At 45.5% G+C, this 23,472-nt stretch overlaps 1 protein-coding gene across 1 annotated transcript; it reads left to right on the top strand.

Moving 5' to 3' along the window:
* Window positions 1–2,449: 2,449 nt before the first annotated feature.
* On the top strand, window positions 2,450–22,923 carry nkd2b (NKD inhibitor of WNT signaling pathway 2b). Its single transcript, XM_047032825.1, has 10 exons — window positions 2,450–2,749; window positions 2,864–2,890; window positions 2,997–3,088; window positions 19,289–19,349; window positions 19,580–19,707; window positions 20,562–20,657; window positions 20,743–20,893; window positions 21,039–21,108; window positions 21,272–21,393; window positions 21,482–22,923. The coding sequence occupies exons 1-10, from the start codon at window positions 2,725–2,727 to the stop codon at window positions 22,108–22,110; spliced, it is 1,401 nt and encodes a 466-aa protein (XP_046888781.1). The 5' UTR covers window positions 2,450–2,724; the 3' UTR covers window positions 22,111–22,923.
* Window positions 22,924–23,472: the final 549 nt, after the last annotated feature.

Genomic DNA, 23,472 nt, shown 5'->3' with positions numbered 1-23,472 from the left:
CAGGGGTGTCGTTTCTGTACGACAGTTATTTCCTTTGAAGCCACTGAACCTATATTCCTGTGTATCATGTTTCACTAATGGACTACCTGAGTTCAGAGGGCACTAGCTAACAATCTGAAACAACCCCAATAATGATGCCATCCTCTGTGAGACTCTTACACAGGAATGCATAAACCAACGTTAACAGTGTCAGAACAGCTGTTTCATCCTCACTCCCTTTCATCCATGTGACAGGCTTTGATAATAATTCTCAGTGTCTCCCCTAAGAGAAACCTGAGAGATGATATGTGGAGACAACTGCCACGCTAAAGCTACTTCTGTTTTCATTCATTATTTTTCAAACAGTTGTTATTTGTGCTGTTCAGTATGTTGGTTTCATGTCCCATATGTTTGTCATTCATTGAAACAGCCAGCTAGGAGGGAGGTACGAGCTGGAGAGAAGAGATGGAGAAGAGAGCAGAGAGGAAGCTTAAAAAGAGACATGCAGCTTGAGAAGCAGGCTGCATAGAGGAAGAGTGATAATTAGGCATCGCTACTAAGATCAAAGAGAACAGCCATCAATGAGCTATGCAAATGTATGCTCATCCTGTCAGGACCAGAGAGCGATCTGAGAAAGAGCTTCCCTCTGTCAGGCAGCTTGAGAGAGAAAGATCACCACAAACAGCAACGGCGATACATGAGCTGAACAACAAATAACTGTCTCTACCGTCACAGACATTAAAGTTTGAGGGACAGAAAATAAAATATTTGTGTCTGTCTGTGTGCATGTGTTTGTGAGTGCATGTTTGTGTGATATTAGAGACCAAAGACAACCTTGCTCATAATAAATAGCAAACTCCACTAAATCAGTAGGTGTATTCAGAAGGATCGTCGCAGAAGTGCAAAAATATAAACATGCTAAACACGTATTTCAGGGTGCACATGTAGTTTAACTTGACAGTGATGATATCATCTTTCTGTTTACCTGTTGAACAAAGGAGTGCCTTAACAAATGGATATTCAGAAAACTTCACATTCGTCTTGTGACCCTGGCCTGGTTCAACACCTCTGAAGTAAAACTTCAAAGTGAGCTCTGATGATGGCTGCCAAAATTCCATTTTCTTCCTGGTTCTGTGTATAGAACAATTGTCTGTGCAGACTGCAATTGAAATGTTTGGCAGTGATCCATAAAGATAAAGATAACTGCAAAAACTGCCTACCAACAAGAATCCATTCAAATGTGTTTGTTTGATACCAGACGTTCTTTTTGTCCTACTGGTGCACAGTGCCCGTGATGCAGTTGGTGAAACACGCAAATACAGGTTCCTTGAAAAATAGATAGGGTACAGTGCCCGCGATGATGTTGGAGACACACAGATTTCTGGAATTATAGATAGATAGCCTTGTGCAGTGCCCGTGATGCAACTGGTGATGACAGTTCTGATGATTATGTAGCCTTAATTTGTCTGCTGTTTCTTACATTATAAATTGCTTATATTATGTTGATCAAAATGTACTATATTGGTTCTCTGTTCAATTGTCTCACCACCACATCTAAACATTTAGGCTACTTCATAACAGAAGTAATTACATGCACAATGGTTGAGCTAGTTGTCATAATTGTAGGCCTGATTCACCATACAGCGCTTGTGAAGGCAGTTTTGACATCAGGAAAAACATTAATAGAAGCGATTTTGCTTTTACAACCGATATTCAGCTGCTTTGAAATGTAAATGTAATGACTAAATGTAATGCCATTTCAAAAGAGCTGGCTAGTTAACAGAACGATAATTTGTGGATAGTGGATATAGGCCTACTTGGCCATATAGATCAGGCAATGTTTGTACATAAATGAATATGTTTCCTGATATCAAAACGGCCTAGCCTACCGCGATTGAACTAATGCAATTAACAAAAGCATTCGCAATTAAATGAAACTAAGCGTAGGCTAGTAAGGAAAATTCTGTTTCGTTATTTAGAATCGAATTTGCTTTTACAACCGATTTAAATACTGTAGCCTACGCCCATGGACTATAAAGAGGACACCTGCAACATTAACTTTGCAGAGTGCCCGTTCTTCCTATGATCGTGGGAAACTAAACCCATTCTAATTTGCACACACACACACACACACACACACACACAACACACACACACGCACACACCTACACACACACCTACACGCACACACACACACACACACACACATACAGATTCCTGTCATTATTAGAGAGATGCTCCGTAACACCCTATGTGGGATGAAACATACTAATGTTCTCACCTTGCTGTGTATTGCACTTTACAGGCACATGTGAAACATCTCATTTGTAATTTGAACCAGTAATACTCCAGTTATTGACTGTAACAGTCCAAAACTTCCAATGATGGATAACTAAGTTGTTTTTATTGGCACCAACAGGAGGCGCAGTTGAACTATGTCCGTTGGATTCCCTGCCAGCGCGCCTGCTGTGTGCGCTAGACTGCATACCATTCTGATGTAGAGCCTGACCAAGTGAGAGTCGGTCTCTTTTTGTGAAGACCTTTATTTTCTCAAGAGAGCATTTTGTCTGCGTTGAGACAGAAAGAGTGTTCATTACTTTTGAATGGCTTTCGAAAAACCATTGAAAAACTTTGGAATCTACCTGTTCTTGCATAAAAGACACAATGTAACATTTTCTACCCATTGAACGTAATCCATGACGGATTGCTAAAGAAGAGTGATTAATTAAGGAAAGGAACTTTAGGATGGGGAAACTTCAATCAAAACATGGTAAGATGTATTTGCTATAAGGCTCTTCGAAATGCAAAAATGGTAAATTCCTCTTTCTTTTATGTTTTTTTATTTAATTTCTAATGTGTCCTTCCATGTGTTGCTTTTAACTAGCGTGTAAACGCAGGGAAAATCCTGAAGGTGAGAATAAACCTCGATCGTTCTCAATTAATCAGTAACAATAGCTGTGTTTTGTGTTGGTATATCATCAAGACTCGCTGATTTGTCTTTTGGTGCCGATTTTCAGGAGACAGTTTTGTTGTGAACGCTTTCCTCCGAAGAGGGATGGAGGAATGTGAGAGGTACACCGCGTCAGATGACAAGCTGAAGAGCATCCAGGTAAAAATGTCTCACCTTTCCTTAATCCTAAATACTTTCATTGTCATGCTGTCAATCAAGAATCCTATACAATGGCTAATATTATGTTAAAGCTTTATACTGTAAAGTACAAAAATTATCCCCATAAATGTCCATTAATGAGAATAGGTGGAGTTAACAGAAACATTTATAATCTGGGTTTAACTACTGTAAGTTTCAATGTGCTAATGAATATCTTACTTTGTTCAAGCACATGTAGACAGTCAGTGTGTGGACTGATTGTGGCTCCATCACTTATTGGTTTATCTGGATTTTAAGTGTCAGTTGAACGTTGGCACGAAAATGTGTTTCCTTTTACCTGCAAGATGAAATTGTCTCTTAACAACACTTAAAAGTGAAACTAATTGTATTTTGAGACCTTTGCAAAAACATGTTGATGTCTCTCATAAGTCCTGGTTTGTTGTTATTTCCCTCAGTACTGGCAGTGGGACAACAGTGCTGTGGTTATCCTCCAGAAAGCTGGATAAGTTATGACAGCCATGAGGCTTGAGGGGAGGTTTGGAAATTCAGAACACACACATGCACATACGCAGTCAGTCATACAAACAAAGTCACCAAGTCGCCCACACAGGCAACATTACATCAGCGGCAACTGAAAGGAGAGGTAGCTGTCGTTGAGACTGTGGGATGCTATGTTGTTTTTGCGTCTGCTGGCAGCATCACTGAGGACTGTCTCCTATTCTAGTCCAGCTCTGAGCAGACCCCTCTCTGCAGCATAACATGACATCACTTAGCATGTCATGTTGAAGGGAGCAAGAGCTGAGGAGTTCACCCAGGGGTGTTGGTGGCTCTGAGGAGGTGTGGGGCGGTAATACTGGTCGAGTTATGGATTATATCAGGGTTATTACCCGCCCACTCCTGGCAAATTTAAAGAGAACTTTCCTCGGCTTCAGAGGAATTCTAGCTCTCACTCCCCCAAGGGGAAAACCACCAAATGCTCAGGCTTGGATGTTATTAGTAGGTGGGTCCCACTCTCTGTTCAATCAAAGTGGCAGCCGTGATTTATTTTTCTTCAGACGTAGGCTGTTAAAGCAACTTTTACACTATGACCAAAACTGAATAAATATCGGTTTTTAAGCTCATCTAGCTCGACTTGTTTTTCCTGTTTACTTTTGAATTTGCTCTGTGTAGGAATTTTGGCTACAGGAATTAAATACAGTGAGGTTTGTTATTGCATTATTTGGTTTTAAACATACTGGATAAAATATTTAGGCTCTCTGGACCTCTCATATCAAAGTTTAGGATTTATTACATGTTACATGGACAGTGACTGTCATTTATCAGTTAAATAAACTGAAACAAAAGTCACATTTGGCTGCAAATCAGGCTGCAATGATGGAGATTCAGAATCCCTAACCACCATAAATGGGATCTTGTTTGAAACAGATGAATGATATTTCCAAGTCACGTCATATCTGATTTTGCATCACTGCAATGTATTGCCTTATCTAATTACTGACTAATGGATTAACAGATCTGTTGCCATGTTTAGCCATGTTTTAATGCCTCCAAAGAGGACTGACCTGGCTTGAAGGTTCTTGGAACAGTTAGAAGTGCTTATGATTCCATATTGGGAGATGCTCGGCCTAACGTGTTGTTAGGCTCGCCCCTCCTCCCCTTCCCCTTCCCCATTGTCAGAGGGGTTGGGGGGAGTGGGATTCCTGAGCTGTCTGGCTTCAACTTCAAAGAGCTGAGCTGGGAGTTATAAAAGGGCTCTGATATCACTGGAGCCTCCGAGCCTTCACCCCTCTTCTACTCTATCCCTCCATCCCCCCACTCGCTCTGTCCTGGGGGATGGGGGATGGTTGGAGGGCCAGGGGGCAGGAACAGGAGGGAATGTTTCTCACAATTCTGGTATTACTGTGTCTTTTAGCATCGATTATCCTTCTTGGGGCATTTGTATTGGGCGTCATCTCATAATATGAGAGTGCATGGTTGAACTGAATCTCTATTCCTCGGTCCCTTTTGACAAAATGTGTTTTTTAGTATGCATGAACTATATTCACTACAAGGTGTTGTGTGTACAGACACTAAGATACGTAAGCAATGTATTTTAAACAAGTATTTATGTTGGTTATGAACAACCCATAGGGTTTGGTTTTGATTGATGATATAAATTGTAGTTGGCTTCCGGCCCAAAAAGATGTAAGCTGATACTGTCCTCAGGCCACAGTGGGAGGACAGGGCATGTGATTCAGCAAAATGGCTTGGCCCTGCCTGTGACAAGTAGACTAGATCTTGATGAACTCCTTTGCAGGTGTTCAAGACAAGTCATACCTGTGCAAGCACCTGGTGCAGCCTGGAAATTTCACCACAGCCAACATCAAAGTGACAGCCAAATTTGAGAGCCAAAATAAGAGAAATGAGTACAGCACCCAACACTCCCCCCTTGAAAAATAAGCCCAGTCTGTAAATGATGCATACTATATGGAGAAGGGCCAGTTCCCCTCAACCCTGTCCTTATCCAGAGCAGTGTGTATTCACCAGTCGGGAGGACTCTGTGAAGGGTCACTGTGCCTCCTCACCTCTGGAAACATCAACAGTCTCCGCCATGTTTCACACACACAGAAACACGCTCGGATGCCTAAATAATGACAGGGCTAAATCAGCCTTTCAGCACCATCTTTGTCTAAAGCTTCCCAGAGTCCAGGACCATTAGGAGGGATTGTGTCAACTTTAAAAACCCTGTAACAAAGACCTATTACACCTCACCCAGATTACACTGTCCAAGAAGGACGTAGATGTTGTTAGGGATGACCCCATAAGCCAGTTCCAAAATCTGTAAGATGCTGAAAAATATTCTGACTGTCAAGGGTTTTGGAGTTGAGTAAAAGAAGATTTTTTTAGTGACGACATACAGGAATCGCTAAGGATTTTAATATGCCTTCCCCTTTAAATATATGTTGTTTTTTTTCCATTTAACTCAAGAAAAGGGATGTTTAATTTGGATGCAGGCATTTGCGTATATCTTATACTCTAAACGTACATTTTTATACTGAGGGGTATTTGGTTTGGACATGGTGCAAGGATATCTGGGTAATTTTAAGGCTGTGGCCCTCAGTGACATCTGTTTTTTTCCTACCTGCACACTGAACTCTCTCTCTGTAGTCCAAACTGGATCGTTCACTTTCAACTGAGTGGCAGTTGCATAGTGTGGAGTGAGGGTAGCTGTTGTTTCCATGGTCCTTGTATTCATATTAGACATGTTCACAGCCATGCAATTTGAGATATTTATACTCCTCTTCATCACTTCCCTATTGGTACAGAAATTCAGATTACATCTGCTCTAGCTCTTCACGGGCATAGAGAATGGAAAGAGTGTCCCTTTGATGTGACACCAGCCACAGCCATGGTGAGGAGGGATGCGATAAAGGTGTGCTCGTATATGTGTATACAGTATGTATCATGTTTGAAGGGACTTGAATGCATTGCAGGCAATTTTTTCTCTCCCCTTCATTTAAAAAAAATTGGCTTCACAAGAAGGCGAGCTCTGAGCCTTCATCTCTGAATGAAAAGCATGTGGCTGGAGTCCAGAACAGCGGGGTCTTTCAGCACGGCCCCGGCAGACATCTGTTCCTGGTTTGTAGAGCAAAATCTTGGAGCAGGGAGAGGGGCAGTGGTGGGAAAGGGGGAGGTGGCAGGGAGGAGGAGAGAAGGAAGAGGAGGAGGGTGGGTGGTGGGTGGGTGCTTTTCTTTTTTTCAGGGAGATGTTTGAGGAGGTTTGGAGGTAGAGGGGGAATGAACAGGACGTAAAAACTTATCAACTTCCTTTGGGGCTTTGTTTATGGTGGCAGGAGATGGCTAGCGATTCCTTGACCATCTTTAGTAGGCATTTGACTTGTAACTTGAAAGGCAAACTTATCCCCCTGTCCCATATGTCAGAAGTAAACAGTGAGTCCTTTGTTATTGTTGACTTTGACACCTGTTTGACTAGGACTTGAGGCGTGATACTGGTGTTTTCCTTTTGTGTTATTGTTATATTAGTGAGTGATAGGCTTTGTGTGTGGGTGTGTTTGTGGAGAAACTCCAAGACAAAAAGAGAGAAAGAGAGAAGAAAGAGAAAAAGAAGGAGGTAAAGAGAGATAGAGAATATGTGAGTGTGTGTTCGTACGTGTGTGTGCGTGTGTGCGTTTTGCATTGCCTGTGTTTCATGGAAAAAGACATTAGAACACTGCAGGCAGATTGAATGTTTATTTACCCTGAGGATATTTATACTGTCTGAGGCCCTTTGAAGCTGTTTGCTCACTTTCAACCTAATCCCCCTCCAAGCACTGCCTGGGAGGGAGACTGAGCAGCACAGGGCACCAGGAGCAACCAAGGTGTCACCAGCCTGGCTCACACACCCTCTAATGGGTTGTTTCCTCAAAGTCTATAGGTCTGTTATTCTGCAAGCACCATGGTCAACAGCACCTGGGTTGATTGGTAAAGAAAATCTATTTAAAGGAGTCTGAGAAGATACTGACATCAAAAGTAACACTACAAGTAATTGGGAACATTCTGTCTATCTGTAGTTCTGACAACCACCCTGGAGAATTTGCTTGTCCAAATTCAGCCATGTGATAGCTGTGTTGTGGTATAAGATAGTCCCAGTGTGGGTTGAGGCTAAACTAAGTAACAGATCCCCCTTGCTGTCTTTAAATTGGTGTCTTATCTATGGATATGCAGTAAAGCATATTCGTCTCTAGAGCTTCATTGGAGTCACCTCATTAGCCAACTGCTATGTCTTCTCCACCCTGGAATCCGGATGAACTGGCTGCATGCAATATTTTTTATGTAATTCCCACTCCTGACGTGCAACCGCACAATCATTGCTTATCTATTTCTAAAGTATGTCAGAAACACCTCTCCCTTTTTGTTTCTCTTGAATGACACCATGAGGTTTCAACAAATCTTGATCTCTAAGTCACTGAGTGATCACTGATTAGGCCTAGCTCCAGTGACCACAGAGAATTGGCTTCCCCAGGCTGGTACAGACTACAGCAGAGTGACCCAGGGCGGAGAGGTGGTGGCTGGGTGGCTGTCAGGGGGCTGCCCCAGGGAGGGTTAACGCTGCCTGGGCTTTCTGCTGTTCTCACTGCCAGAGGAAAGAAAATACCTGGAGCCGGAGCCCAGTGCTTAGCGCTGACATTTTTGGCTAAGTCTGCTGGATCCAAGTCTGTGTTTGATCTTGTGCTTTTCCCGGCCAAGTAAAACACCGGGAGACTCAAAGGTTATTACATTTTAGTGTGTAAGGTATGTTTCCACATAAACCCCTGTTCCCTCGTAGAAAGCTTTAGTTCTTTTCCAAGTGGACTTCATTTCGCAAGCCTTAGCGCAGCCAAGGGAATATTTAATTTTTTCAGTCACGGTTGTAATTTGTGTTATTATATGGTGTCATTATGGACACTCTTAATTGAATATATGGTTTTAATTAGTCATTGCGAGGTTGTGTTTGAATGCTTGGCTAAACCAAAACCCCTCTATGTAACTGTATACAAACTATATAAAACCTTAAATGTGCTATACGGAATCATCTTTTTTTTTTTTTTTTTACATAGAGAATATGTTTTTCTCTTTTTGCTTATTTACTTGGTAAAAGGTAACAGATAACAATACCATCATCAGATTACACAAGAGTTTTGAAACCAACCATTCATCAAACCTGAAAGCAGTCATCATAAAGGTCAGCACCTGAGTTTCTCTACACCTTTTAAATGATGATATAATGATGACCTGGAGATTACCTGTGTGTGTTTGTGTAGGTGCGTGTGCGTGTCTATAAGCGTGTGTCATCCCTGTACGGAAAGCCCTCCAAGTCACACCCCTGAATGCTCTAGAAACATCATCCTCTCTCCACATTCCAGAGCTTGACGTCCTGCTAGATCTTGAGCTGGGGAACGGAGACATTCAGACACCTAAAATCTGGGCTTCCTGTCTGCACACAAAACAAACAGAGGTCCAGGAAGCAGAGGAGGACACAGAGAAAGGTGGAGAGAGAGAGAGACTCTTTGGCCTGGTTGTTATACATTGTGTTGATGCAATGCAGCTGAAGGCTTTATGAAGACAGTTGGCTGTAACCCCATTGGGGCTGAAACACAACACCTCTTCACAGAGTCTGAACTACAAAACAAGCATCCTACTTTCAGACTGTGATGCTTATTCATGGTTATAATTCAAGAGTCTCTTGAGATGAAGGGCTTTTATATGGATTTTGGATGGAGATTTACCCACAAAGACACAATACCAAGAGGGTTGTAGCAAAGGTACATTTGATGGTAGAGTTAACCTTGAAACACAATGTACTTATGCTTCATTATACAAATACATATTTTGACAATATTACTCCTCAGTAGACACCTCTATGCCTCTTTGCTTTAATTCAATTCATAAAATGTTAGTGTAAGATATCTCAGACAGAACCCCAGTACAGACCAGTTTCTCTCTCTCTCCCTCTCCCTCTCCCTCTCCCTCTCTCTCTCTCTCTCTCTCTCTCTCTCTCTCTCTCTCTCTCTCTCTCTCTCTCTCTCTCTCTCTCTCTCTCTCTCTCTCTCTCTCTCTCTCTCTCTCTCTCTCTCTCTCTGCGTTCAGCCTTCCCCTTTTGTGGACCCCAAACACATGTGTAGGTATCGCCATTATTCAGCTCATAAAACACCACGGGCCCATCTGAAAGTGGTTAGCTGTTGAAACATACTAGCAGCTTCAAAGGCCAGAGCTGGGCTGTGCAGACACAAACCTGCTCCCCTCATCAACAGCTAGAGAGTCAGGCTCCATATGGGCCAAAGAAAATGTAGTCTTGATTTTTGTTCTTTGTCTGATTCATTTAATGCAGATTCAGTTTGGCAATATTCAATCCATCTGTTGTCATTGTATTATTCTGTGAGATTTTGTAAAAATTCAAGCGAACTCAATAGTTCGCAATTTCTCGTGGATATCTGCTACAGCTATACGTCTTTGTGCTTTTCCAATTTGACAAAAAGGGAGGGAGTGGATGAAAAAGGGCTGAAAGAGGCCACTGTTCTCGTTTCCTCTAAAGGCAACCCCCCCCCTCCCAAACCCACCCTTCTCCGTCCTCGTCCACTTCAAACGCTGACCTGGGCCTGTGTGCCGTGTAACATGTTTACCTAAAGGCTCATTTCAAATAAACAGCAGGTCTCTCTGAGTTGCCTGCCACTGAGGCTCTTTCAGAGAGCTTGTGTGTGTGACCATGTGAGGCATGCTGGAAAGGGACCAGACTTTACTGAAAGTGGATTTTATTCAAGGTGCGTAGCCTCAGAAATAGTGTCTGCTGTACCAATTTAGGAGTGTTTTCCATTTGTTCTTCACAAACTGGAGAAAAAAAGTAGTTTCAACAAATCATTGTCAGCTTTCAACAAATCCTAAGAAATTGTTGTATTTATGGAGAATAGAAGAAATATTATGCATTAAAAAGACTATAACAACAGAAACAAATTAGGTGTCTACTAAAAAAAGGGACCCCTGGCTGTAAAAAGTGTGTTACTGCCATGGTAAAGTTGGCACATTTGTCTCTCACAAGTTGTGCATTGTGTTTACACATGAAACACACAGACTGGCGGCCATGCTTGAGATTGAGAAACTGTGTATGTTGAGACAGGATGCGTCTCCGGCCCAACAGGAGTCTGCCCCCCTCTCTCTCGCCTACCTCCTCTCTCCACCCCCCTCTCTCCCTCCTAACGACTCCCTCCACCCCCCACCCGCCCTACTCCTCCCTTCATCCCCCACTCTAGTGGAACACAGCGGCACCCTCTCCTTCATGTTGATATGGGCCTAACTGATCCCATCTGCTCAAGAATGCCAGTGTATCACAACATCTGAACTTTTACCCTCTTTGCCATGCACTCGTCTCTGAGAAGAAGCCTCTCGTCTCCGGGTGACACCCACTTATCTCGACACTCTCAGGCTGTTATTACATGGTGTGCACATCATCATGTTGTACTTTGCTGCGCCCCCCCCCTTCCTCTCTCTCACACCCAGTTTATCACAGACTGATTGAAGTGTTTTCAAGTGGGCTTTCTCCCCTTGACTTAACCTTTCTCTCCACTCTCGGCTGTAAGTCCCTACGTTAGAAGGTAGATGGTCTAGATGCACCTCAGATATGAATGCACCTGACATTAGAATCACTGGAGAATGTTGAAGTCTAAGTGAGCAGTCAGAATTGTGAAGGAACTCAGCCATGTTTGACAGTTCCTTCTCACAGGCCTGGTTTCCAGTAATTATCCCCCTGAAAGCAGCAGTCTAGAGTGCACTGTGCTGTGAGACCGGTCTGGAGAGGAGGAAGAAGGGAAGGAGGAAAGGGGGGGGGGGGTGGAGGAGGAGCTGCCCTCTGCACCATAGCCTTTTGATCTCTGCTTGTGCTATGGATGAATTACGTTCCAGAATTTCCCACTGGGGAACAGTGTTTCAGACACACACGGCTCGCCTCTCAGGTCACTGAGGTGCACACATGGTAGCAGCAGAGGAGCAGGCTCAGACCCTGTCTTCTCTCTCATCTCTTCAGCTCTCAGACCAGTGTTACTTCCATCTGAGTTTTTTACTTCCTGAGCCAGGGACTTGTTTTTGTCCTTGTGACTCTGACATCTCACGTGTTGTGCTTCTTTCTCTTTTATTTACTCATCCATTTTCAGCTCTCTACACCGCACTTTCGTTCCCATGAGAAGTTATGCAATGTTAGCCAAATCCATACCGCCAGTGGCCCATTGGCGCTGGTCCATTTTACATATCCAGACTTCCTTCACATAGCCTCAGGAACCTGGAGTCTGCTCAACTTCCTGTGCCCAGGGGAGTATTTTTAGGAATCCTCAGGAAGGTCTATGTTGACCCGGAGACGACCCCCTGTCAAGTTCCAGGCCTGTGAGGAACTTCACAGCTTGGAATTAAGCCTGTTCTTGCACCAGTGTCAAGAATGCTGGCAGTCTCTGAGGCTGGCAGTCCCTCCAGACCAGCGCAGGCAGCCAGAGTCAGAGAGAGAAAGAGGAGAGAGAGAGACAGATCAACAGAGATTTGTTTCTCAATGTTAAGAAAAGATGTCCTCTCTCTTAGGAGTTTAGATTTGACTACAGTCAGCAGTAATTGGTCCCAGAACTGTGTTACTCCAGACCTACAGCACTTCTGTGTCTTGCCTTTGTCTCTGATGGCCCTTTCAGATTCCCTCTTTGGCCAAATGGCTGTAACAGTACAGTTGAACACCAATCCCCTCTGTCTCTGCTCAGTGCGCCATCCAGATGGACCTGTTGTGAGAGTTCACGCCACATTACTGGCTGATTTGTCATGGCTGTGGTGGTGCCCCTTATCGCTGGTGGTCATGTGCATCTGTTCTGTGTGTGAGTAGCTGGTCTGGGTTCTGGGACTTGGAGCTGTTGAGGGCTGGGGCCTGCCTGCCTGCCTGCCGGACTGCCTGCCTGCCTGTTCTGGCCTACCCAGCCAAACCCCATCCTCATGCCCCATCAGGCTGGTTGGTAAAACCCCTGGCTGGTATACCACATGCTCAAGCTCATAGGTATACATGTTTCCTCACCAGAGCTGCAGTACAGCCATCGGCTAAGTGGGACGACATGTATGTGAGATATCACATGTCCAGTCCGTGACATGCTGCTAATCCCCTTCGCGGGGCCCGCAGATCCGCCTCCCCTCCTTGGATGCTTTGTTTACATTTCTCGGTCACCCACAGAGACTGTGTAACGACTGCAGCTCCACGGGCCCCCGACCACAGGCCAGCCCCTATCAGCTGCCCACTCCCGCCTTCAAAGCCCCGCGACTGATACCTGTTGAACAACAACAAAGGAGGAGACCGCAGTATGGTGATGAGGGCAGAAGCCTTGACAGGTGAGGACAATAAAAAGGCAACTGATTTCAACACCAAACAAAAGATGGGGGGGGAAACTGACACGTAACCACATTTCAAAATAAACCCTGGCAGCCCAGATGGATTGGATGTGTTGAAACGGGTTTTCACCTCACTGTAAAGCTTGCTGTGGTTCATGGAGACATAAGGGAAAGGTCTCCCATGGGTTGGGTTGGAGTGAAGCTCCAAGACGGTGAGTGAAAGCACTCTGTCTCCTGTGATCATTGATCCGTTAATCTTCTTTTTTTTCATCCCATTGCGCTGGGATGCTGGTAGGTAGGACTTTCCTCCTCCAGGTCAGAGGAGGACTTGTAAGACATCACAGTGGGATTCATGTCCTGGCCACCTGACCCACAACCTGGCTCCCCGGCTCCTCTGTGTTGTTATGAAGGTCGGAGGAATGTGGAACAAATCCCCTCAGCTTTATCATCCTGGCGGGGCTCCCTATTGGCTGGTCTGCAGGGCCGGGGCCTGCGCGGGAGCTTACAGAATTTCACATGGAGGCCAGAAACAGAGGAACATCCTGTTTGAGTCCAACCGCCTGTCCCACACATCCTTTGATATACCGTGCGCTGGTTTTCTCTCTCTCTCTCCTTCCATGTTTGCCAGTGTGTGTGTGTAGCCATATGTGCGGTGTGTGTGTCATGTCTGGTTTGGGTCTGTCTATAGCTTCGCTAGCTGTCTGGCACTGGAGCACCATCTCACAGAACAGTTTACTATGAGGCATGTCTTTTATTCTGTCAACCAAGCCATGTTGCTACTTTTCCTTCTTGACTAGGCCAATAAATGTTGAGTGTACTTCAGAGCATGGCACTGGTCACATAAAAGTTCTCAGAGAGAGTATCATGTAACACAACCAAGCCCTGTGAACTGGTCAAACTGAACCGCAGTGCTCACTGAGCAGCATGTTGCTGAGAGACTGCAACATGGAGACTGCATTACAACGTTTGGGAGCAGTCCGAAACTGCCTTTCCAGTGACCGCCACGGGATATCTGGGTCTGTTATGTCCACCTGTCTGTGGAGTACATCAATCATGATGTCATAGATCAGCTAGGGAATGATTATGATGTCATCCATTCAGTACTCACCTATCATCCGGTGATAATGCCCTTGCAGTCACTGGAATGAAACACATGGTGTCCAAGTTCATATTGTAGGTGCCCTCTGTGGGACAGCTGTCAGGAGGCTAGAGTAATATCAGACTCTTATCAAAGCCGGCTTTAATGAAGAGAAGATGATTACAGTGCTGATGTGGTGTAAAGATTGATCTTTATTTATGACATCCAGCAGGTCATATATATGGGTATATAGGGGTCCAGAAGATGTCCGAAGATGTACGAGTCAGGGGAGGCAGTGGGGAGGGGGGGGTGAGGACTTCAAACGGCTGACGGAGGAGTAATTGTGACGCAGAGACGGACAAGCGTGCTCATCTAGCTCAACACAGCTGTTGTTGCACTGTGACCAAAGAGGCCTCCACCCCAACGCATGTCCTGCCAGTGGAGAGCTTCTGTCTCCTGTCTGACCTCAGGGTGTGAAGCCCCCTGCTGCACTGGCAGGGCCAGATCTGGGCCAGGGCCATGGTGGCATCCAGGTCTCATCTCAGCCCCATTCATAGAGCCACTGTCATGGCAGAGACAGACACATGGAGAAACCCAATTGATGGATAAAGCTACATTCTCAGCTGTCCAGCTTGGGAGTGGATTGAAAAATGCGAGATTATGATCTAAAGCTGTTGGATATGACTGTTATCTACGTGAATCCAGATCAGTGACACATATCTGTACTTGTCATCACTATTTATAGTTACATAGTTTAGGAGACAGCATAGTTGAGGAGTAGTGTCTTGTATTCCATAAACAGTCAACACACTTTAAGCTCAATTGCTTTACTGGAACCATCAGATTCTGAAATGGGCTTTTGAGAAACTTGGTTCTAGATCTTGCACAAACTATTGTCATAAAGTGTGTCTTAATACTGTCTTTATACTACTGTGTGTCTACTGGCTGTGGTGTGTCTGGCTCACAGAATCCTCTATGGACTCTATGTGATGCACGTAGGCCACTGGCTCTGATCAGAGAGAAGGGCCAACTGTTCAACCATCACCTAGAGACCAACATATTGTTTTTTCTCTGTTGTTCCTCCTGTCAAGAAACAGAAGTTGTGCAACTCCCCTGACTCTCCCACCGCCCCCCTTAACTCCCTAATTTTCTTTCAACCACAACCCATTCTGCTTCTCTTCATCCCCCCCATCCCTACTCTCTCTCTCTCGTTCTACCTCTTCCTTCAACATAACAACTCACATCTGGTTTTGAGTCAAGGCCAGGTTGGTTTCTTCTGGAATGAGAACTTTTATTTCTCAATGGCTCCACTCCCTCTCCTATTTCAGACTGCGGTAATGAACACTGTGTTTGTTGACAAAATGGTGTTCCTTTCATCACACGGACCCTCCTCAGTCCTCGTTATACACAAGCTGCCCTCAGCGTGGAAAGAGCCTCAAGCTTCTCTGGCTCGCTGGTTCCTTTTTGCAGGAAGGATGGAACAGGAGAGGCCACCAAGTTTTTCTGGTGGCCCCATGTCTGTTACAGGTGACTGTGTTTTTCTAGAATGTTCTGAAACTCCTGCAACCCATCCTCTGAGTCTTTTTATCCAGAGACTCTCCATGCTGTCAGATGGCTGAGAGGTGAGGGAGTCGGGCTAGTAATCAGAAGGTTGCCGGATCGATTCCCCGCCGTGCCAATTGACGTTGTGTCCTTGGGCAAGGCACTTACCCTACTTGCCTCGGGGGGAATGTCCCTGTACTTACTGTAAGTCGCTCTGGATAAGAGCGTCTGCTAAATGTAAAAGAGAAAAAAGAGAGACATGACTCCAAGCAAAGAAACAGCCTGTAAGACAGCCTGAAGGATCCGGTCATAACATACTGTGTACAGTTTAAGAAATATGAGACTTTGTGATAACTTTTAGAGGAAGTTTTTATACATTTAAAACATAATAGCAACTTTCTATGATTCCATGTCACTCATATTATTTGGGAATAATAACAATTATTTCAGTATTTGGGTTTTCAGTGATTATTTACACATGCATCCACTTGGACTCATTCCCTTCCAGATCAGCTTGCCATGTTTTCTCACCCCGAGGTAGGGGAAGTAGTGTGTACAAGCATCCTGTTTGCGTCTTTTGTTTCTGATGAGGGGTGGGGGGAGTGCTTTCAAAATCACATGTGCACATGGCTAGAAGAATAGACAAAAAAGTGCCATGTGTGCTTATATTTAGGGGTGAGGGAAGAGGCGGGAGGGCGAGAGAGCGTGGGATGAGAACAAAGATGTGCAGTGTTTTGCAGGGGGAGAAAGGGGTGGTAGGCAGGCAGGAGGAGAGACTGCTGAGGGATGTCTGATGTCACCTGGTTGGGAGCTATGAAAGCTTCCCCTGGTTACTCTATCCCACATAAAAGTCTGGCAGTGGGCTGATGCTTTAGAGAAGCTTGGCAGAGCTGCGGCACGGAGCAGGAACAAACACCATGCTCTTCTCTCTCCCTCCCTACACGCCTTCTCTATCCTTCCTCTCATCTCTATTCTTTCTCTGTCTCTCCATCTTAGCTCCCTCTTTCTGTCTCTGTCTCTTGTTAACTATTCTCTTCTCTTTAGTTCAACTCCTCTCTTCCATGTGTGATCTTCAGTTGTCTGGAAGAATCTATTTATATGTCAGCAGACATTTGAACACCTTTGTTCTCCTTTATTAAAAAAACATTACGGTATACCGAGTTTTAGCCCCTAATTCCTCCCATACTTCTGCCCATAATGGATAAAGCATCCAGCATTGCTCCATTCACAACTTTTCAGTCTCTGAAATCTCTAAAAACAGGACTTGAGCTTATTAAGTTCAGACACAGTTTGGTTCTGTGGATCACCCTGTGATCTAATTGAAGGAATGAGAGGGGCCTGATGCCAAGTCACTGTTAATTAAACATGTGGCGTGCAGATTTGGGGCTGACAGCGTGGGGGGGTGGTGATGCCATGTGTTACACTTGAAACTGCAGACTGTGGTCACCCAAGCAGTTCTCTCATTAGCTTTGCCATTGGCTGTAACGAGCGAGGAGGGAGGGCTGGCTTTGCTCAGAGATGTCATGTGCCCCACAACCCTACCCCACGTCCTCACACGCAGCAAGACGTCCCATGATTTCTGAGGTGTTCGAGGAGAAGACTGTGGCTCACTGTCAGTGTTGTTGCTTCACCTACAGTTGCTTTACCTTTGCCTACAGTTCCTTACACATGAGAATGTAAGGATAAAATGAACTGATGGGTTTCTTTGATGCTCTCCTCAGTGGAGCCATCTGGCTGTGAACCCTCCCTCCCTTTCTTCCCCACTGCCCCTCATTAAACTGAGGTACAGAAAGAGAGATAAAAGCATCCAGTGTGGAAAGGAAACAAAAAAAAACTATGCTACAGAAAGCATAAAAAAAATGGTATGTGTTTGTGTGTATGTGCACGCCTTTTGTGAGTCCTGATTAAAGACAGCTGCTTGTTTGGGGCCCAGGGAAAGGTAATGGTTGCCTCTACCTCTCCAAGAGGCTGTCCAGAGCCTATTAGACACCTACAGGATACACACCTCTCCTTCAGACCCTGCTATGTTCTCCTGGACCAACATGGGCACCAGACTAGAGCCCTGCTGAGGAAACCAATCCTCTCTCCTCCTCTCATCTTTCATCTCTTATCTTACTCGCACCCCTGTCCTGTCCTCTGCCCCATATCTTTCTCTTCCTCCTGTCTTGCGTCCAATCCTTTTCCCACGCTCTTCTCCAATCTCTTCCTCTCTTACACATACTCTCTGTACTCTCTCCCCTTCTTTCCTTCATTCATTCTCTCCCATCCCCTCTTCTCCACCTCTGTTATCCTCCAGTTTCCCCCAGTCTCTCCCACTTCTCTCCCACTGCTGTGTCCAGAGGGGGAGGAGGAGCATGACTTGGTCCTGTTCTGATTGCGACACACACCCTGTCCACCCTACGAAGCCCAAGGTCACGGCCTGATTATAGGTTGGCCTCTCATGCTCTGCAGTTAGGAGGAATGGTGGGCACCACAGACTCTGGCATTGTGGGAGGGAGGGAGGGGAGGGAGGGGTGGGGGGAGAGGGGCTGTCTCACCTAAACGTATACAGATGTGCTGATTCCACAGCCTCGGTTCCCCCAAAGGTACATGAAGTTCTTTTGTTTTACTCAAATCTGAGTCTTGATTGAATCTTTGGAGGCTTAATTTAAAAGCTGTTCTCAAACAGTTTAGTGCAATGAGAATGACGTTAAAGTTATCTGTTTTTACTTGTGGTTTAATGGGCTAGTTCTACTCTTCATTCACATTTTTTCCACAATGCAATTAAAAATGTATGGGTGTGTGTCTGCCTAAGTTTGTGGGTAAAGATTTCTTGGGCTCTGTGATATATAGGATAAGGATTATTGATGTTGATTTACAGTATGTGACAGCAAAACTTTAACCCCCCCCCCCTTTTTTTTGCCTCTCTCTCCCCAATCCTCTCAGACCCCTCCCTCGTTATTGTATGGCTGCAGAATTCTGTCTTTAATCAGTCCCATCCTCTCCACATGGAATTTTCCATCCGGCAATTTTACTTCATTTTAAAACAAACACTCACGTTCTCATGTTGCAAAGTGTTCACACAGTTTCATGCTTCATGTTTGTTCAGAATGGAGATTATAGATTATTCCGATGCAGACAGACGACCGGTTCTAAACGGATGTCTTCATAGAATGACGTTCTTCACAAACAATGTGCCTCGCATCACAACAAGGACCCCTCCAACACCCTGCCTTTTCTCTGAATCAAGGGTCTCCATGACCTAACCCTCGTCCTCCACCACAGCCCCCCTCGCCCCCTCTTCCTCTATTCTCTATCAGCAGAGAGCAGAGCCAGCAAGTCAGTCTGCTTCTCCTTGAGGAGAGCAGGATGATGGGGAGCATATGGCTGAGGTGATGGATGTGGGAGCGTTTGGAGGGAATTGGAGGGGATCTTTTAAAGCTTGGCGGCGGCCACGCTCCTTCTGACCCAGACGGTGAAACACAATAAGCGTGCAGATGTTCAGAGTGTTGGTCTGTGGAGGAGCCTGCAGCCCCTTCTCCCTCTCATCTCCCTGCCCGTCCACCCCGCGTAGGAAATGCTTGGGCTTGAGCTGTTTGTTTTTTCTGCGTCTGTGGTCAAAGAACTGTAGATTCACTTACATCTCTCCCCTCTCGCTCCCTCCCTCCACCCTCTCTCTTCCTCTCTCTTTCCCTTCTCCCCTTCTCCCATTGCTCTGTTCCTCCCTCTCTCCCTCCCAATAGGAGTTTGCAAATGGAGAGCTGAAGGAAAGACAATTCGTAGAACATCACTGTCCCCTGGAGGGTAAGTTGAGAAATACATCCATCAGCATTCTGGAAGCTTTCATCTTATCTACAGTCTGCATGCATCGGCACCATACACACCACAGACGCCTCCAGGGAATTAAATCACTTTGTGTGTCAAACAATTCTATACTGCACGATGAAGACAATCTAGTTGGTTGATACTTATGAAAGAATCTCTCCCTCTCTTTCCATCTTTCTTCTTTAACCCTTCTCTGTATGTGTTTCTAGTGGTCCTTCCTCCAGAGAAGGCGGAGGGCTGTGAGAGCTATCTGCAGTACCTCCACTCTGAGGATGGGGAGCGTGTGGTCCTGAGGGACACTAACAAAGGCCCAGGGAAGAAACGCATCAGTCTGGATGTAAGACTCTCCTCATCCTCCCCCTGCTCCCCTCATCTTTCATTCTGCTTGGTGGAGTTGTGGGTAGCCTATTATGCTGTATGCTGGCAGTATTTCTCTTTTTCAGATTTTTTTTGTTGGTTTCCTTTCAATCTTACTGGACTGCACTGACTCATGGTTCAATTAACAGACAAAGACTCACTCAGTCTTAAATATTCAGTATGTGTGCATAGTCTGTCCTGTGTCCCCCTGTTCAGATCCACTCTATGGTGTTCAGTTTTAGTTATATAGGGAGGTGAAGGGTATTGTTGAGCTGTGAATGGTGAGGTTGTGTCTTTGGGGTCTTCACATCTGTAAATGTGGCACCTCTCAGTGTCAGCCGCCCTGCATGACGGCGAACACAACCCAACCGGCCAGAGCTCCCAACGTTTATTTTTCCAATTACAAGTCGTGTTACCAGATACCTCAGAATTAAAGTTACGGCCAAAAAGTTGTAACTGAAACGTTAAAATCATATTCCTAGAAGAGGAAGAAAGACAAGGACATGGCCGTTCACTCGTCTCACCCCCCTCCTCTCCTCCTTCCTCGCACTTTCCTCCCTCTCTCACCATCTAAGGATCTAACAGGCTTCTGCAAAAATAGGATTATTCTTCGTAATTTTGTTTTTGCTTTGAGAAGCAGCCAGGAAAGGTACCTGTGGATTTTGTGAACGCATGCTGTAGTAATACAATAGCTGTACACTGCTGCCCTCTGTTGGCTGAGACACCGATGGACATTTTTTTGTTATGTGGCCAACTTAAGGTGACTCAAAATGCTATTTGTGTCAAATCATCTCGTAAGAGGGGGCATTTGAAACTGTGTTCATGTGCCAACAGGATTTGGAGTGTGCTGTTTCTGTTGAGGAAGACAACCGCCAGGAGTGGATCTTCACCCTCTACGACTTTGACAACAGTGGAAAAGTTACTAAAGAGGTAAACTTTCACAAACAACAACAACAAATAAAGTCACGTCCTAAACATCAAAAACAACAGATTCTCCATGTCCGCTGTGTTCCAGGACATGTCCAGTTTGATGCACACCATCTACGACGTGGTGGATGCATCTGTCAATCACTCGTGCCACAGTAAGAGCAAGACCCTGCGAGTCAAGCTGACCGTCACTCCAGAGCCCAGCACCTGCCGGAGAGACGCCACCCACCCTGGGGCAGGTAAGGTACCCAGGATGGAGAGGACAAACAAGGCTATACCCAGGACAGGATACATTCAGCATGGTGCTACGTTAGATGTCCATGCACAGCCTTTACATGGTCTCTCTCTTTCTCTCTTTTCATTTGTCTCTCTCTCTCTCTTCAGAGCGGGAATCTGGTCGCTGTCACCAGGAGGATGGGCGATCGTCAGACCGACGGCTTTCTTCTCACATCAGGTGGGCTCACAGTGGCTTCTAGAAGCACGTTTCAATATAAAAAAGTCATGCTATTCCTAGTCCTAGTAGTTAGTTTAAAGTTTAAATATATAAAACTGAGAATATCATGCTTTGTCACCATGTCTTCATAACACTTCATGTTTGGGTCCCCTGTGTGTCTCAGGGGCCAGAGCAGTGAGGCCCCTGCCCCAGAAGGACAGCATTACTGTGTTGACGAGAACACAGAGAGGAGGAATCACTACCTGGACCTGGCCGGGATAGAGAACTACACCTCCAGATTTGAAGGTTGTGATCTCATCTACACACTGTCTGTAAATCAAATGTTTTACACAAACCCCTTACCACAACCCCTCTTCCCTTCCCCGAATCCTAGGAACCACCCCTCCCCCTCCCCCGCAGGAACCCCATGGCCGGAGCTCCCAGTCGCAGAGTCGCTCCAGGTCCCAGGAGCCCGAGGCCCACGCTGCTCACCAGCGCCGCTCGCAGGTCATCAGCGAGAACTACATCCCAGCAGATGCCAGGGGCAAAGGCACCCAGTTCTTCAAATCTCCCAAAGGAACGTCCAAGGGTAACGGAGGTAACAACGGGGGCAGCGGAGGGGGAAAGGCCAGCAAATGCCATGGCTACTACCCCCCTCCGCAGACCATGTTGCACCTGGGCAACGCGGCAGCTCACGGGGGTCAGGATGTGTACCATCTCCCCCACCAGCCCCAGGGCCAGCCCTCTGGCCACCACCAACACCCCCTGCAGCACAGCCACAGCAGGCGGCTACGTGCCAAGGCCCGGGAGGCCCTCTCGCCCTCCAAAGCCCCCCTGTCTCCGCACTCACACCCCCAACAGCAGCCCCCGGCACCCTCGGCCCTGCCAGGGCTGGAGAGGGAGCAGGCATCGGGCCCGCCCGGCAGCCCAGGGTTTGTGGTTCCTCTGGTCCAGCGCCACGAGCACCACCATCACCATGAACACCATCACCACCACCACTACCACCATTACCATCAGACATGACTGTCTTCAGGCCAGAGAGTCAAACAATTAAGGACCAATGAAAACCACACCCATCAGAAGGACTCTGCTTCATCCTCAATGGGAATGTCCCCACTTGTCCCCCCAGTGTCCCCAGAAACCACCTCTTCTTCTTCCTCTTCCTCGTCCTGTTTCTTTGCCATTCTGTGGCCAGGCTGTAAGCTATCTTGAGACTTCCTGAGATCAGACTCACCAATGGGTGACATAATGTTTCGAGAGTGGACGTTGGATTGTAACGTAATGGTCGCTGAAGACACTGGGCAATTTTGTAGAGATTTTCAGCACAATTCTGTTCAACAATCAGCAATATATTTTTCTGGAAGGCTACTCTGCTCTCTACTACGGTATCTCCAGAAAAGGAGAAGGTGCTGATAATGATATGCCATGTCAAGGCCATCCAATGTTATAACGTATCCTCCTCCATGCTGACTATGTTTGTTCCCAGAAGCTTTATGTCCTGGTGGGGGTGTGCTGTTTTGTGCGAGAGCTTTCTAATCCGTAGATCTCAGGTGTAAAGGTACTGCTGCTCACTAGCTTTTCTCAAAAGGCTATTTCCTGCTGGAACCCTGCTGTGGACTGAAGGGTTTCCAGGTCTGAGGAGAAATATGAAATCACCACTGCCAGTTTGAAATGCGAAAAAATAATATGCGCTAACTATAAAAATCTATATATGTAAACACATTTTACTGTATAATTCTACCGTATATGCATATCTCAACATGGATTATAATGATGCATATAGGCCTCTGTTTTGTCTTTTATATATTTTAATAAACCATATATAGTTCATTTGCATTATTGTCTTGTGTGTGGTTAAATGTATAAATGCAGGGAGGATTTCTAGAAGGTAAGCAAACTTAAAGTATAAAACTTGGAATCAATAAGCCTAACCTCTCCATCTCAATTACTTTCTCATTTAAAAACGTCATTCTAAATGTGCCAAATAAGCTCAAACTGTGATTATGTTTCATTAAAATACACTATTAAGATCTAATTCATTCGTAATATTCACCTCCCGTGAGATCCTGGTTCAGGGCATCAAGGATTTGTGTAAGGGCCAAATCAGAGCCCCGACTGTGACAAACAATAGCAGCTATGAAAGGCGAGGGGAGGGTCGGCCTAATGCAAATATCCACTTTGTGCGGTTGGAGAACCTCCTCCACCACTGACAACTGGCAATTTCCAGGCTAACTACGCTGGAAGTTGCCAATAAAGCACTCCTAGTTGTGCTATTTCCCTCCTTTGGCCGAATGTCAAACTTTTGTGTAACCACCACTTCTCCAGTAGCCTCCTTTTTTATACCCAAAGAACTCGGACAAGTGTTTCATAAAGTATTCTTGAGGA

This window comes from Hypomesus transpacificus, chromosome 2 (assembly GCF_021917145.1).
Source record: "Hypomesus transpacificus isolate Combined female chromosome 2, fHypTra1, whole genome shotgun sequence".
NCBI classification, from domain to species: domain Eukaryota; kingdom Metazoa; phylum Chordata; class Actinopteri; order Osmeriformes; family Osmeridae; genus Hypomesus; species Hypomesus transpacificus.
This window is presented reverse-complemented; position numbering and strand designations above follow the sequence as displayed.